The sequence below is a fragment of the Vanacampus margaritifer genome, chromosome 2, assembly GCF_051991255.1.
Source record: "Vanacampus margaritifer isolate UIUO_Vmar chromosome 2, RoL_Vmar_1.0, whole genome shotgun sequence".
Classification (NCBI taxonomy): Eukaryota; Metazoa; Chordata; class Actinopteri; order Syngnathiformes; family Syngnathidae; genus Vanacampus; species Vanacampus margaritifer.
The window spans coordinates 3,083,575-3,101,585 of NC_135433.1; the positions used below are offsets into that span (position 1 = coordinate 3,083,575).

General features: G+C 37.0%; 1 protein-coding gene across 5 annotated transcripts in view; it reads right to left on the minus strand.

Annotated features, from left to right (window-relative positions):
- The window catches only part of camsap2b (calmodulin regulated spectrin-associated protein family, member 2b), a 62,587-nt gene that overhangs the window by 22,398 nt on the left and 22,178 nt on the right, over nucleotides 1-18,011 (minus strand). For 3 of the 5 annotated variants that reach the window (XM_077556366.1, XM_077556368.1, XM_077556369.1), the window contains exons 3-7: nucleotides 13,388-13,567; nucleotides 11,245-11,328; nucleotides 6,581-6,613; nucleotides 3,572-3,713; nucleotides 2,093-2,232 (exon numbers count right to left, since the gene is read on the minus strand). In XM_077556366.1, coding sequence (XP_077412492.1) covers nucleotides 2,093-2,232; nucleotides 3,572-3,713; nucleotides 6,581-6,613; nucleotides 11,245-11,328; nucleotides 13,388-13,567 — 579 coding nt within the window. The remainder of the gene's footprint in view (nucleotides 1-2,092; nucleotides 2,233-3,571; nucleotides 3,714-6,580; nucleotides 6,614-11,244; nucleotides 11,329-13,387; nucleotides 13,568-18,011) is intronic. The other 2 variants (XM_077556370.1, XM_077556367.1) reach the window with 1 other exon arrangement.

The window sequence follows — 18,011 nt, forward strand, 5'->3', positions numbered from 1 at the left end:
TTTATGTTTACAAAACTAACTATAATTATAGCAAAAATGTCCTTCGTTTTAGTCTTTGGTAATAAATTTAATGCATAAGTGTTTGGGGATGATTTTAAATGTGATTTTAAGTAGATTTATTTTGATATTAACCGGAATAAGGACATTTGAAAAGTGACGTCATCGAGCAGCAGCCAATAGAAAAGCACCTTCAGATGACGTTGCTCCCATAGTGTTTTTTAACTCATTCACTGCCATTGCTGGCTATAGACGTAAAAAAATCATTTGAACTATTTCTATTAGTTTAAATTTTTTTCCCCACTTTTGTTAACAAGAGAATGAAAACCTCAATTTTTTTTGTGAGATTTGTGATTAATTGTGAGTTAACTAGTGAAGTCATGCTATTAATTACAATTAAAATTTGTAAATGCCTGACGCCCCTAATTTTTAATAATCTTTTCTTTTTTTTCTAATCGCATCAGGCGATTAATTTTTTTAATTGTAATTAATTGCATGACTTCAATAGTTAACGCCCAATTAATCACAAATGTTATATCTGTTATAAATGTACAATAAAAAAAAATCTCTAGGTTTTCATACTATAAAAAATGTTAGAAATGGTTCAAATTAATTTTTGACATCTGTAGCCGTCAATGGCAGTGAATGAATTGAATATTGTGCACAAGTAATACACTTTTTTTTTTAACTAAAATTAATACTGAAACCAACTAAAACTAAACTAAAACTAAGGATTTATGAAATAACTAAAACTAATAAAAACTAACAGAACCCCATTGAAAACAAATTAAAACTAAATAATTTAAAAAGCTGCCCTGCGATTGGCTGGCAACCAGTTCAGGGTGTACCCCGCCTACTGCCCGAAGCCAGCTGGGATAGGCTCCAGCACCCCCGCGACCCTTGTGAGGAAAAGCGGCCAAGAAAATGGATGGATGGATGGAATTTAAAAAGCAAAACTCAAAACGAAATAAAAACTAACTAAAATGAAAAATTCCCAAATGATAATAACCCTGGTGATAACATATATCATTTAATAGAATGTAAAGAATTAAACAGTTTATCCATCACGATTTCATCCTTCTGGTGTGCCCACCTTGGCCACCAGGAGGCAGTATAATGCAATACAGTCATGTAAACACAAACAGAAGAATAGTGCTTCTTCTTCTTCAGTACTACTACTGTAAGTGACTCAAAAAGATGCTATAATATTAGCCATTTTTTTGTACAGGATAAAGAATATATGCCTGTTTAATTTTTGTGCTCAAATATCCGCTGCTTCTAAAACTGCGACTTTCGATCCTAACTGCTAGCATGTCAATGGCATTTTGCATTGTTTGTTAGCATAAAGCTAAGCGGACGTTCCTGAGGGAAAGTCATGTGGTTGTTTTAAATACATGTCATTCTGTTTATTTGTACTTCAAACTTCAACTGACAGCGTCAATAAACTGTTTGAAGAATCTTCTTTTAATTATTTACTATCTGCCAAACTGCAGCGCTTGCAAGTTAACGCAAAAAAATATATTAAAAAATGACCAAACCATAAGGGCAAAAGAGCTGTTCCTAATATTAAGGCTACCTCATTTAACCACAAATTTATTGGAAACACATTTTCAGTATGATGCAGAAAATCATTACCCAATTAAAGGCACATTTGTCTCATACAGATAATTATAGTTCCTACGGGATCTTATTAAATAGCCTCAGAGGATGTCGTTATTTTTGTTCCTGGTTCAAGAATGCTGTTCCGCCATACATACGCAAACGTCATACAAAAATGTAAAGCAACATATAGAAATTCCTCAGTCACACTCTAGGCGGCGTCCACCTTGTGTCACAGCAGGTTTCTATTCACCCAAATGTTACATTCCTGTTATGCACGTTTATACGGTATATACTTATTTGCAGATACAGTGGCGCCTTGAAATAATAGTTCAATTGGTTTCGTAACCATGCTTGTAACTTGCAACTCGTATCGCAAATCTCCCCCTAATGAAATGAATGGAAATGACATGGACTGTTTTAGCCTCCTACACCTCAACCCCAAAACAGATGCTAACCATTAGCATGTGTATGCTAATTTCACGCGGACGCCTACCTTAATGGACGCATGCGCGTACAGCATGTCCTCCAGGCTGAAGTGGCAGCAGTGGTTCAGGTTGGCCTCGCAGAAGTCCTGCACCAGCTGCAGGTTGTACAGACTGTCAGCCAGCGACATGATCTCCTTCAGGCAGATATCTGCTCGGCCGGGAGGGGGGCGGGGTCACACGCGCACACATGGGAGGGGTGACAGGAAGACGAGGGGAAGATAAGGCTCTGTTTACACTGGACACAAAATATTCCCTATACTGTAAACTGGCCTTAAGCAAACAAAAGTAATGAAATGAGCAATACGTTACTTCATTTTGAGTTACATTATTGCCAATAGAACTGGAGAATTTGACTAAACTAAACATATTGTAGCACACCCAAAAATAAAAAATAAATACAACTAAAACTTTGTCTACTATTATTTTGTACCTATGCCTATAGAATTATAGTATTTATCTAGCAACTTAAAACTATATATTTTAAAGTGGAAGTCAACCTTAAAGATTTCTTGACAATTATATGTTATATGTGACCTCACTAATCTAAACGTGATATTCTGATAAATATTACATTTTGGAATAGCAAAATCCAGCCGTTTTTTTCATTTTGCCACTTGCTGTCAACTGAAGATGACATCACAGTTGCTCGGGACTCAGGCAACAACCAATGACAGCTCACCTGTTTTCTGAAGCTGCGCTGTGATTGGTTGTTACCTGAGCAACATTGATGTCATCGTCAGTCGACATCAAGTGGCAAAATGGCCGCCCGCTGAGAGGATTAAAAACTGCTGGATTTTGCACACAATATCAACCAGAATACAACTGGGGATGCATAAAACATATACAGTAATTGTCCAAAAAAATGTGTTTGGGTTGACTTAAAAAGCTCAAAAAGTTGAAAAAAAAAAAGTAAAATACTCTAAACAAAGAACAAACATATTTCGCCTTAACTTCCAATATTTCATCTTAAGTGTAAGCATTCAGTCGGCCCAAACTGCTCCTCTTGAAAGAATGTATGACAAATTTGAAACGGGCTGAATCATCCAGATTTGTGCGGTTTGCTGTAGGACGCCTATATGGAACTTCTTTCAATTGATCTTTTACTGTACCAAACACGTTCATGACATTTTGAAATTGATGAAGAAAAGTTAGCCCACATTCACATCTGGCGCACATGTGTGTGCGTGTGTGTGAGCGCAGACGCCAGAGCTGTTTATCTTTGAAATAGCAGCCGGCCCGGTCCTCCGACGTCACGCAGAACTTGTGACCAATCACGAGCCATTTTTAGAAATGAGAGCGCAGAGCAAAATGGCCTTTGTTTCTCCTCCTTCCTTCCTGCCTTGCAGTCTTTCTAAGGTCATCGACTCTCCACTGCTTTTGGTAAACAGGCTGCGTTACTAGCTTGCCAATTTAGCGGCTTTAATTCATCATCTTCTAGTGCAATAAAACAATAAAGGAAGATGTGCGGACGACATGTGGACCCCCACCTTCTAATCGAACAGTCTGCGGGCAGTAGAAGTGCAGCAGCGCCGCCAGGGCGCAGCCATCTGTGTTGTCCTTCAGCAGGTTGTCCACCAGGGGGAGCAAGGGTGCGCTGTTCTGCTGGACATGCGCCCTCCTGTAGCGAGCCTGAAACCATGGCAACCACACAAAGACATCATCACAAATATCACACTGGATGTGTCATCGGGCAACTCTTTTTTTTTCTTCTTTTTTTTGTCATGCATACAAACTGGGTAGGGAAGCACAGGGTGGCAAGACCAACTGATTCAACATGCAAATAATCAGATGCAAGTGGCAGCATTAATCATAGTAGGTTTGTAAAAATCTTTTAACCAGGGGTGTCAAAATTACTGTGTTAATTTTGAACAAAAATAACCCAAAAACTAAAATGAAAAAAACATTTTCATAAACGAAAAAAACAAAAAACAAACTGAAACTACATTTTATGTTGTATGTTATGTCACTAAAACTAACTATAATTAGAGCGAAAATGTCCTTGGGGTCTTTGGTAATTAATTAATTCATTCATTCATTTTAAAATGTGATTTTAAGTATATTTATTTCGACATTAACCATAATAAGTACGTTTGAAAGTGTGTCACTTAGAAGTGACGTCATCGAGCAACAGCCAATAGAAAAGCACCTTCAGATGACGTCGTTCCGAGCTGACAATTTTGCTAGCTTGACTTTTGGCTGCAATGGCTCAGCTCGCCTGCTTTTTTTGTGTAACTCAGCCGAAATGCGACGCTAGGTAACTTTTTTTCCTTTTTGCCATGGTGTTTATTAAATATTGCACACAAGTGATACACTTTTAAAAACAAACCAAAAAAATAATACTAAAACTAAACCAAAACTAAGCAATTTTTTTTTAAACTGAACTGATGTGAAAAATAATTAAAACTAAATTCAAAACACAAAACTCAAAACTAAATAAGAACTCATCAAAATGAAAAATTCCAAAACAATAATAACCAAGGTTATTTTAGTTAACTAAAACTAACAAAAGAAACTAAAACTAAAATAAATAAAAAATTGTTAATAAATTAAAATAAAAACGAAAATGCTTTTTAAAACATGCAAACTAACTGAAACTACATTTTATGTTTACAAAACTAACTACAACTAACTATATTTATAGTAAAAATGTCCTTCGTTTTAGTCTTTGGCAATTCATTTCATACATGAACATTTGGGAATGATTTAGTATATTTATTTCAATATTAACCGAAATAAAGATGTTTGAAAGTGTGTCACACTGAAGTGATGTTTTCATTTTACCATGGTGTTTATTAAATATTGTGCACAAGTAATACAGATGAAAAACGCAAAATAATACTGAAACTAACTAAAACTAAACTAAATCTAAGCATAAAAAACTAAAACTAATAAAAACTAAAAGAACCATCTGAAAACTAACTAAATTTAAATAACAAAACTCAAAATAAAAGAAAAACCAACTAAAATGAAAATTCCAAAACTATAATAACCCAGGTGGAGATTGGGGTCAAGTTGTATTTTACCATTTTTAAAAATGTGCAGAATTTCACAAGTTACTTCATGTCAAAGATGAGATTTTCTTAAGATTAAATGCACTGAGCTGTCACCTTCTTACAAATGCAATTATGCCATCTAGTGGCAAAAAAATGACCTCAACACAAATCAATATCACACTTGTTTTTTTTTTACAGTACAGTACATCTTTTTAATTTTAGCTCAATTTTATTAATTATTATGAAAAAACTATCAATGACTAAAAGATGCAGACATATTTCTATTAGTTTAACATTTTATTCCACTTTTATGTTAACAAGAGTATGAAAATTTAGAGGAAAAAAATATTTGTCATTTTATTGTACATGTAGGACAGATATCAAATGTGTGATTGATCGTGAGTTAACTATTGAAGTCATGCGATTAATTACAATTAAAAATTGTAATCGTTTGGCACCCCTACTTTGAACTGTATTATTAAATCAATTATACCCGATGCAGCTTTGACAACACAAGCCACAAATGATATAATGTCACTTAACTCTTTGACTGCCAAAAACGTTAAATAACGTTTCGTAAAATCCTATGGAGGAGTGCCAAAGACGTTAAAAAACGTTTTTTTCAAAACAGGTAAAACTAACCATTTTCTATTGTTGATTACTCAAAAACGGAATAAGGTAGAAACAAACTCTTTTTTTTTCTGATGGAAGATGAGAGTCCAATCTTGTTTTGGCAGTATGTGTGTTTCCATAGTCCAAACACATAATTTTCTATGGACCATGAAAGATCAGTCAAAATGCTTAAAATCGGCTGGCACCCACGGCATCCCTTTTCTGAAAACGTCTGGCAGTCAAAGAGTTAACTGGTCTTTGTTCATCTATCTATGCCAGTGACCTATTGTGACTAGATGGAATTCACCAGAATAACATAGGAAAATTAAGACAATATACTGATTATTTATGATGTATATACAGTACTTTTTTGAGGGGTAGTATGCCATGATTTTTCTTTTTTTTTTCTCTCCAGAAAAAAAAAGCCATGATTTTTCTAATGTTCCATGAAATTAGATTCCATTCCAAATGTACGCTTTGGCTCAATGAAGGTTGGGAACCACCGCCGTAGTAGACAACGCATACGAGTTGCAACTTAATAATAGGCTTCCTAACTGCAGATATTCCGCGAGTCTTCCTGCCCGAGGGCCATTTAGAGCCACAAAGTCAGCGTTACTACATTTTTGCTCTCAAACTCTCACTTTAGCTCTCAACACGCAGAAGCGCAGTCACGCCTGCTTCGTACAAGACCACACAGGTTTAGTTACATTCTCTGTCCCTACCACCGATTCTGGATCAATGATACTAGAATATTGGGGGGGGGCGTGGCTTGAGGCTACATGCAAAGAGGACCGCAGACAGAAGGAAGGGGGGGGGGGGGGCAAATGTGACAGGATTCTGGTTAGGTACAAGGTTTGGGGAGAAGTGTGTTTTAGGTTTGAATGGACTTACAGGTACAAGTCTCCAGTACCATTTGTTGGGAGACTTGATGGCGGAGGATGATTGGACAACAACAGGAGAGAGTGGCATTAGGGCGAGTCACAAGCAAGTTCTGTTGCTCAAAAACTCCCAAAACTTGAAAAGCTTGACAATTTCAATTGCACATTTTAATTCAAGAAAGAACGACGAAGACAGGATGTGCCAAAAGTCGGTTGACTTTTTTCTATTACGTATCCAGGGTTGGGAGGGTGACTTTTAAAATGTAATCCATTACAGTTACAAGTTACCTGCTAAATTTTTTTTTAGTTAGTAACGTAATCCAGTACCATAATATTAAAGTAATGTAACTGGATTACTTTTGGATTACTCCAATATTGAGTATGCTCATGAAGACAAAATAAAAATAAATATCACCACAATGTTTATTCTATACAATTTGCGGGTGATAGGGACCACAATTAGCAAAAATGCTAGTGTAATTAAAAAGCATGTAGCCTATTGATTGATTGAAGGCCATATGCTGTCTGTGTGTGCCTTTATTTGGAGCGCTGTTCATGTTGTACCTGGTTTGGCCACTGAGGGGCAGTGTGGTTTAGAGAGTAGAAGGAAAAAGTCACGATCAAGTTATTCCAATAAAAGATGTTTTTTGAAAGCATGGAGCCGTTCTTTTGAGTGATAAAAGTGTCATGATGAGTAGCGCGCTAATTAGCATCAGCGAGTCAGACTGGAGTAGATCATTGCAATTCCTTGCACATCTATCGATTGAAGCAAAAATCATTGCCAACCGAATCATTTTGAATCAAAATCCGCTCCTAATCGAAAATCGATTCTGAATCGAATCGCAGGCCCAAAAATCGGAATCGAATCGAGAGGCATTCAAAGATTCCCACCCCTAAGTTACACTTTATTTTGTAAACTGTCTTAATGTGCTGTCTTTAGTAATATTGCCTCCTGTCTATTTTTGATTAAAAAAAAAACAAACAGTTGTCGTTATAGATAGGATAAAATATCTGACTTAAAAAAAGACTGCATAATCATGTGATAGATCCGCACTGTGTTACAAAGTTGTTGTTGTTTTTCCAGATCCGCACAACTTAAGAATTCTATTCACACAAAAAAAGTCCAGCCGTCACAATTTCAACAATGACTTTTTAACGTCCATGCGTGCAAGAGTTAAATGCTAACAAAGCAAGTACGGCACATTTGGCACAAACATTCTCAGTCTCCACCCACTAAATGTGCTTTTGCAATTAGCCATAAGACCTCCGTTAAGGATTATTCACACCGTTCCAGAATAGACAAAGTGTCTTGTGCGTTTTCCTGCTCAACGAATAGACACGTCTGTTGGCGCTTCCGAGCCGGACTTTCACTTTAACAGACCTCACCCCTCCCTCATTGTTCTAATATGCAAATTAATGCGTGATCAAGGCCCATAAAGACACACTTGGATGAGTTTGTTATTGAAGAACCTGAGAACCCGGACCTCAACCCCATCCAACAAACCACTGGCAATCGACACCTTGCAGAAAGTCTCACCAGAACAGCGCAAGTTAAAGCTGCATCTCCACATTTCTTACTCTTATTTTTTTTCTTCTCTGTCGATGTCATGGCCTGTTGTCAGAATCTTTGAGTTCAGAATGTGACTCAGGAGAACCGCTTCGGGGGAACTCCCACAGCAGATGAAAAGCTCCTCATTGAGTACATTTAGTAACTTGTCTAACGCTGCAGGCTTTTTTTTCTTCTTTTTTTTTTTTACGTGACTTTGTTCCTTAACTCTTTGACTGCCAAAAATGTTAAATAACGTTTAGTAAAATCCTACGGAGGAGTGCCAAAGACGTTAAAAGACGTTTTTTTTTCAAAACAGAGGTGAAACTAACCATTTTCTATTGTTGATTACTCAAAAACGGAATAAGGTAGAAACAAACTTTTTTTTCTGATGAAAGATGAGAGTCCAATCTTTCATTTGGTAGTATGTGTGTTTACATAGTCCAAACACATAATTTTCTATGGACCTTGAAAGATCAGTCAAAATGCTTAAAATCGGCTGGCACTGGGGACAACCCGTTTCTGAAAACGTCTGGCAGTCAAAGAGGGACCATCTCACCATATGACTAAGCTGCTGTACATAATACAAACCGCCACATCTGCAATCATTTATGAGATTTGGGGTAACGTCTTTTGGACAATGGTCATCTGATACAACCCAAGCCTGTTGATTCAGGTATTGTAGTATTTTTAAAAAATATATATTTTAATCTAAAACAAACCCTCTATACTTTTCCATTGGTTCTGTTCAGTGCATAATAGTTGTGTTTCCATCATTTGTGGAGGGTACCAAAATAATTGATGGGTACCATCATACATACATACACCTTCTGTTGGCGGTTCTAACTACTGTGCTGCGGTACCAAAAGGATGGAATGAGAAACATTTCTGAGTGTTTTTTGAGACAAACAGTTGTATTTGGTACATTTGAGTAAGCCTATTTTGTCAAAAATGAATCACTGGCAAAATACAAAGATAAGTTTGCATGCGGATTCAAACTGCTGTGCTGCTGTGTCACTTTTTAATTTATTTTTTTATTTTTTATTTTTTATTTTATTTTTTATTTTATTTTTTATTTTATTTTTTATTTTATTTTTTATTTTATTTTTTATTTTATTTTTTATTTTATTTTATTTTTTATTTTATTTTTTATTTTATTTTTTATTTTATTTTATTTTTTCTGGAGAGCTCAGTATTGTTCATTGGGTAATTTTATCGATTTGACATGTCATCATCATTGCTCTCTTTTTTTTTTTGGTATGTGGGTGAGAATGTGTATGTGCGTGTGTGTGTGTGTGCGTGCATGCGTGCGAGTGTGTGTGTATTCATTAGTTCACCTAAAACCTATTAAAAAAATCCCATACCGTTCACCTAAACCGAACACTTCCAGCCAGAGTCGCGAGGCCGTCACGGCTGTGTCACTTTAAATACATGGAAATAGTCAAAAAAAAAAAAGTGTCAAAAAAAACCCCATCAGCTATACAGTAGGTATTAAATTGCAATTGGACACTCAGCAAAAGAAAAACAAGAAGACTGGATAGCTTTTTTTCTTGTTTTTGTTTTGTGTTTCATGTTCCGCAGATGGTGAATTGTTCCACTTAGTGCAAACGTGGCTTAATTGACCTAATTAGGCAGTGTTGTGTAGCAGCACATTTGAGTGTGAGACGCGCGTTTGTCTGTCCACGTGCCTGTTGTGTCATCCGCTCCTTACGTAAGCAGCAGGCCCGCTTTTGGGCCCAGCTGACGGCGCATCCCTATCGCCGTCTCCCACATTTTTCCCGCTGGCTCTGATTGCCCATCCTCGCTTGCCTCCACACCCCCCCCCCCCACTCCTCTCCCATCTTTGTCCGCTCTGACAGCGATGCCGCCGCTCGTGCCAACATTTCTCTGCAGCTGGCGCATGACTGAGCAGTTCTTCTGTCTGTGTGTTCTAGCGGAGAGATCCGCGTTGACTGTTTGTGTTGCTTTTGTGGGGGAGGCAAACGTGCAGCTATGTCTGGAACGGTTATGTTTGGTATTTCGGCTAAGAGACACACACCAAAAAAAAACCTAGCTTAGCATCAAATCTGAAGATGGATCAAATAATTAGCTTGACTCACTCACGGATAAATGTGGATTTTTATGCCAGTACAGTATAAGTTGACTAAAATGACAAAGTGTCTCACATGATTTCATTTGGAGTTTCGTTTTTATGATATCGTCGACTGTCAATATAAAGTTCCTTTTGAATTTTTTAATGCACGATTAATGACCGCCCCCTTACTTGAAAGCTTGTACTGGGCGGAATTCCAGTCGCAACGCAGCAGACACGTCCACCTCAAAATTGAGCAGTAATAAATGGAATAATAATGCATATATTTGTGGAGACTGGGGTCAAGTTGTATTTTACAATTTTAAAAATGTGCACAAGTTCACAAGTTACTTGATGTTAAAGTTTAGATAGTGTCTTACAAATGCAATTATGCCATCTAGTGGCAGAAAAACGACATCAACACAAATCAATATCACACTTTTTTTTTTTTTTTTACAGTACAGTACATCTTTTTAATTTTAACTAAATTTGATGAAGTATTATGAAATTACTATGTCAATGACTAAAAGATGCAGCCATATTTCTATTAGTTTAACATTTGTTTGCACTTTTATGTTAACAAAAGAATGACAAATATTTTATTGTACATTTTATTGTACATTCAGAACAGATATAAAATGTGCAATTAATCGTGAGTTAATTATTGAAGTCATGCCATTAATGACGATTAAACATTTGAATTGCCTGGCACGCCTTGTTCTTATCAGAAGCCGATCATCCTGGGCAAGGGGAAAGGAATGATGATGTTTGAAATAGCAGTATGTGTTAGCACAAAATCGATTGGGCAAAATTTACATGGGCAGTAAAAGGCCACGTTCATGTTTTAAAATGATTTACTTGATCTCATTTTTTACATCACAAAAACCTGGCATTTGAACAGGGGTGTGGACTTTTTTTTTTTTATACACTGTACATTTTGTGGCAATACATTATTACTGTGACCAAAATGGTAAAATATGGCTGAAAAAGTGTAAAAACTATTGGAAAAAAAGAGCTAATAAAAGCTAATAGTGGTTTTGGTAATAGTTTGTGTTTTTACCTTGGGCGTTAAGTTAGATTCTTGGTGGGAACCTTCTTTCAGCTTCTGCTCTTCAACAAGAATGTCCCTCAGGTGCTCGTTCACCTGCGGAGTGACATAGATAGCATAACAAAGGTCATATTTCACACAGCCATCTGCCGCTATCGTCCTGAATGGTGAGTTTGTGTTGAGGGGCGGAGAAACTGAAACTGACAAAAACAAAAGCCTCCACATAAAACCAAACATGGCTTTTAGCACCAACTTTAATTGCAGTGCTGCCTTTACAGTCTTAAAAGGTTCCGTATAAACTGTGACGCAACATCTTGGCCCGGGGGATGCGCCAATCGATCAGCCAATCCGAAGCACGCAGCGCAAGTTCTGGAAACAATCCGCCATGTGTTTTAATGTCTGCAAATAAAAAGCTGCTTGTCTTGGCCTTTGGCTATAAAATGTGAACGGGGGATCACATGTGGGATGAGAGCGATCATGAGAACGCATCTTGTATTTGGTGCTGTACTGTGTGTTTCCATTGACATACAGTAAATGCTGTGTTAAAATAGCTCACTGCGGCTAAGCAATAGTGGGAAGAACCCGCTTGAAGCTTAAAGTCCGTATTAAGTGGAAATAAATGTCTTCTATATGAGGTACGCCACAAACCCTGCCAAATTTCAATAATTATAATTATATAAAATGAAGCTTCAAATCATTAAAAATATAATAAAATAAAAATCAAGGCCTTGTCTCCGTTCTCAGATGCTATGGGAGTACGCGGGACCAAAACTGCCAAAATTCGAAATAAATAAATGACTAAAAGTGAAAATAAAAACGGATGTAAAAAATATAATTCAAAAATTAAATACAAAAAAAAAAAAAATATATATATATATATATATATATATATATTGATTGTTGTTTTTATTTCCATTTATATACATTTTTGGGGGATTTAATTTTCAAATGATATTTTATTATATCCGTTTTTATTTTCACTTCTAGTCATTTATTTATTTAGTCGTTTATTTCTTTTGAATTTGGTCAGTTTTGGTCCTCCATATGCGAGTGTCTACTAAATGTGCGGGAACTACGCCATCAATCAAATACCACTGTTCTGACCAGGAAAAATGGATACTACTCATCTGCTATCTTTCTTGTAACTGCACATGACTACATGTTTGAGCTGCAAAAATATAGCCTTTTCCATGATGTGACAACGAGGCACTCTAAAGCGGCCAGGCCAGCACCAAGCCCCTTTTTCACAAGCTGGCATTTGTATCTGATTTTCCTCCCCACTCCAGTCGCTCTTCCGCCTCTCCATGACATGCGTGCACTCGTGGCCAACAATGAGGCACTCTAAAGCACTCACGCCTGCCTGAAGCTCGGTCCACACACAAACTCTAAAGTCAGACTTTTTTTTATTTTGATCTTTTCCCTCTCCTTGAGCTTTTTTTGCATGATGTGTGCACACTCACAGCCGACAACGTGGCGCTCTAAAATGGCTACACCAGTTTGAAGTCCCATTCCACACAGTGACTGTCAAGTCCGACTTTTTTTGTTTCACCTTGCTCTTCCAACTTCTCTCCAAGACAGTCACAACGAGGCGCTCTAAAGCGGGCCCCCGCCAGTGGACTGTCTGAAGGGAAGATGTTTTTCGCGGTACAGGCTTAGCTAGCTAGCTAGCCGCATATTGCAAATGTCTCGGGTAACTGCTGATGCAAACGAAGAAGCTCAAAGTTCTTAGTAGAATGTGTTTTGAAAAAAAAAAAATTCTCAATTTACATAGGATCTTTAAATGTGAGGCTGATGTCATTTAATGCTACATAAGCTCTCTGACATCAAATCGAGATCGGTAAAATTACCGAATGAACAATACTGAGCTCTCTTTTTTTTTAAATAAAAAAAATAAAATAAAAAAAAATAAAAAAATAAAAAAAATAATTTAAAAAATAATTTAAAAAATTTAAATAATAATAAAATAATAATATTAATAATAAATAAATAAAATTAAAAAATAATTAAAAAAATAAAAATAAAAATCGAGATCCTATCTGCTTCTTCAATTACTCTCATGCAACAACATTAGAATCCAGACAACTGCTACAAGGATTCGACTGCTGACTTATTGACTAAGAAAGTAGGTATACTTGTGGGGGATGTGCGTTGTTACCTTGTTGAGCCACATGGTGATGGCATCCTCGGTGTCGTAAGGCTGCTGGTGGGCGTGCGCGTCGACGTGCGAGGGCCCTGCAGAGCAATGTCTGTTGATGCAGGACACCACCCGCTCCACACTCATCATCTCCACCGTGTACGCCATCATCAGTGTGTCAACCAGTGCCAAGTGGGATGTCTGCAGAGGCAAGTATCAAAAAGTTAATCATGCTAATCAATCACTAATGTCTCATTATGTTGCTCAATTGCACATAATGACCGCAGAACTCATTTTTTTCTCCTGAAACAATCTGACCAGTAAAGGCCTGCGTGATTAGCATTAAGCTAGCAGACTTTCCTAAATTCTGTGGTTTGATCAAATACGTTGTAAACAGCTTGAAGCACGCATTTGTCCCCTTTTTTTTTTAAATTTTTATTGTCTGCCAGACAGCTCATATCTCAACAACAACGTATACAATACTGTACATGTACAATACAGACAACTCCGAAAACGGTTTAGCGGGATTCCAGTGAATGCCGCTACAACTAGCATAACATAGGGTTGCTTTTGATAGCTCTTAAGACATCTTATGCAAAACAAAAGATATTGTAGACCTTTAACGTTCCTACGTGTGCTTTGTCCCAATGTCCTATAGGGTTCCGCCATTTACAGTATCTGTTTTGCTGAATCAGGAAGTTGGTCGCACATGAAATGATCTTAAACAAAAGCATAGCTGTTGTGTTCTTTTTCAGACCTTAAACTGGTTAAGACTGAGTGTGGTTACATCCAACTAGTGCATTTAATTTTTTCATAAATTCGCCCCAAAAAAACTCCAAACAAAAAATTCCAAACACACACAATGCAACGCTTAAAATGCTGCATTCGAGGAAAGTGGGAAATTAGATTTATCCCACTTGGATTGTGTCAGTTCTGGCCTCAAAGCGTTTGAGGCAAATGTGAATATAAAACATATTTTCAGGTGACACAACGTGATTTGGAATGACTGCGTTAACCAGAACGACAAACAATTTATCCGAATAGGCCATCTTCATCGTTTACATTTGCCTCAGACGCTTTGAGGGCAGAACTGGGATACTCCGAGTGGGATAAATCCGACTTCCGCCATTTTGACTTCCTTTTGGAAATTGCCAATACTAATTTATTATTACGTCCTCCTGTAATGTATTATATTTCAGCATGGGCTTCTCTTCAGGCTTGGGGAGTAACGGAATACATGTACCGCCGTTACGTAATCAGAGTACAAAAAAAAATGTAACTGTATTCCCTTACAGGGAAAAACATGTAATCAGATTACAGGTACATTTATTTTAAAAATTATTACTTTGAGGGATTACAATTTCTACGATGAGAGCGAGGGAGAGGGCGAGAGAGAAAGAGACAGAGCAAGAGAGACAGAGCGAGAGTGGGACATGTCGGGGAGGTGGGGACAAACGAACTGACTAGTCGCGTCCTCCTCACGTGGGCAGTTTGAAAAAGCTTCACGGACATGAGGAGGAAATGGCGACCGGTATTCACTGGAACTTACTCGTCTTGCTGAAAGAGCGAATGTTTGAGCGGAGAGTCCAGCGGCATGCTACGCGCTTTAGCTTCTTGCTAGCTAGCCCGCTAGCCTACAACCATAACAAATTACACCTTCCAAACAAATCTTCCTCCCACCAATTCACTATTTAAACATCATACACAACATATACACGGCTAAACTTGTGACTGGGATAAAAGTTCATGTTGCAGTTGATGTCACGCATCGTCATCCTCATTGGATGTCTATCTATCTATCTATCTATCTATCTATCTATCTATCTATCTATCTATCTATCTATCTATCTATCTATCTATCTATCTATCTATCTATCTATCTATCTGTCAAACTGTGAGGTGTGGTTGCTTTCAGTGACAGTTCGAAAACAGCATATGGCCTCCAATCAATCAATCAATCAATCAATCGCCTACATGCTTTTTAATTACACAAGGATTTTTGCTATTTGCCGGCTTCCCGGGTCCCGATCACCCTCAAATAGCAAGGGCACATTGTATAGAATATATATTGTGGTGATATTTATTTTTATTTTGTTTTCATGGGTATACTCGATATTGGAGTAATCCAAAAGTAATCCAGTTACATTACTTTAATATTGTGGTACTTGGATTTACATGACTAACTACATTTTTTTAGCAGGTAACTTGTAACTGTAACGGATTACATTTTAAAAGTAACCCTCCCAACCCTGCTTCTCTTCGCTTTCTATGTGCTTACTCAGCCTAAAGAAGGATATGCTTATGCTTATGCGCTGGACATATTTGAGCTCATTTGGAGCCATTCACTTAGTGTGGATGCTTCCGCCAGCCATCAACACTCATGCTTACACAAAGCTTGACATTCTGCTGGCCTTTCTAATCTAACTCTGGGCCGGGCCGGGGCCATTTGACCTCTTCTTCCCTTTCCTGTCGCGCTGCGGGTCCACTTAAAAATATTGTAGCTTAGCAAAGCATCCATCCCGACTAAACAAACATCTCAAGTCAGATGCTCCGTAACCTACTAGACCTCATCCCGCCGGCGACAGTTTTGTTGGCTACCACCGCGTGTTTCCCTGTAAGAAAAGAAAAAGGCAACTACTCTGGGCTGGTGCTTGGCGTCGACTCCACATGCTCATCCTGCCAATCTAAACAGACGGCGTGCTTGGAAGCAAACTACTCGAGAAGAAGAATAAGTATGATACATGACACCAAAACCGGACTCAAAAGGGCCTGATGTCAGCAGCAATTTTTTAATGATTTAATAACAAGAAAATCAAACACATTTGATCTGGGAGGAAAATGGTGAGACTCATTTTTTTCTCATTTGGAAAAAGAAATCTGATACAGAAATCTTTAATTCAATTCATGACCCCCACATTTTCAAAAAGTACAAAACATAATTATGATGACACATGAATTGGTTTCTGTTAACTTTAATGATTATTGTTTTGTTACAAGCTGAAACAAAAGTAATGGGACAGACGCCCCTTTCCTTTTTTTTTCTTTTTTCTAAAGCTCAGTATTGTTCATTCGATTTGACATCATCATTGCTCTCTTTTTTTTTTTTATTAAAAAAAAAATTAAAAAAAATAAAATAAAAATTTATTTTATTTTTTTATACATATATATATATATATATATTTTGTATATGGGTGAGTATGTGTATGTGCGTGTGTGTGTGCGTGCGTGCGTGCGAGCGTGTGTGTATTCATCAGTTCACCTAAAGCCTATTAAAAAAAATCCCATACTAATAATATAATATAATAATAAATTGCCAAATGCAGAAACATCAATGTAAGTTATCACGATGTAGTGGCTCTCGCTAACAGACAGAATTAAGTAACCAGAATTAGGTTAAAAAATTCTATATACGTAGACCATGTTTCTATAAATTTTGATATTTGGTTTTTATTTGAGGCAGATATTTTTTCCATTAAAATGTGATTTATGAGGAGGTTAGACCATTGGTCGATATTCAGAGTTTGTTTATTTTTCCAGTTAACAAGAATTGTTTTTTTTAGCGATAGTAAGGGCTACAAGTGTAGATTGAAATTGTTTATGTGGTAAGACAGTTGTTGTAAAAAGTTGTTGGATAAAGGTATCCTACAGTCCAAAATAGCGGAAAGTTTTTCTAAGACTTTAGTCCAGAAATACATAACCGGAGTACATAACCATAAAGCATGAACATAAGTGTCTGTAGTGTTTTGTAAACATTGGAGACAAATGTCGGAGTCTGAGAGTCCCATTTTCTTAATCATATATTGAGTAATGTATGTTCTGTGAATAATTTTATATTGGATAAGTTGTAAATTTGTGTTTTGTCATTTTAAATGCGTTTTCACAAACGTGAATCCAAAAGTCAGATTCCGGTGCTATAGACAAATCTGTCTCCCATTTCGAGATGGGTAAAGACATTTTATCAGTATATGAAAGTAACTTATATATTTTTGAAAGTTTTTTTGTTGTTGTTGGAGAGAGCTTGTTAATATCTTTAGCTAAAACAGGCGGTTGGAGCGTACCCCGAAGTGTTGGAATTTTTTTCTTTATCATATTTTTAACTTGTAGATAATGTAAAAAATTTAAGTTTTTTTATTTTGTATTTTTGGAGCAAGGATGTATATGATATAAACATATTATCTGAGAAGAAATGGTGGAGATGTGTAATTCCTTTCTGCTCCCACACACCTAAATAAAACGGTTGGTTGTTAAGTTGAAAGACGCCCCTTTTCAACGACAGGATAACAGCTTGTGTCATTTTTAGGGATGCACGATAATATTGGTGGCCGATAATTATCGGCAATTATCGATCAATTTGACTTCATACAGATACACCAGATAATAAAGAAATCCGCCGATAATAGACATGCCACGTTGGTCCATCTGTTGTGGTTGTGGCTCAAGTTGTGCCCAACTCCTCAACCCCTCCCCTCTCCTATGGTAGTGTCGCATATTTGTGATGTCATAATACGCGACCTCGTGTTGACAGAAGATGCATCATGGCGACATGGCAGTCGCTGGTGTGGGCTTTCTTTACTGTGGCTCCCCAAAATGTTACGCTCGCAGTTTTGTGTTGCATTTTTAAAACATGACTGTTTTGTTTTGGCAA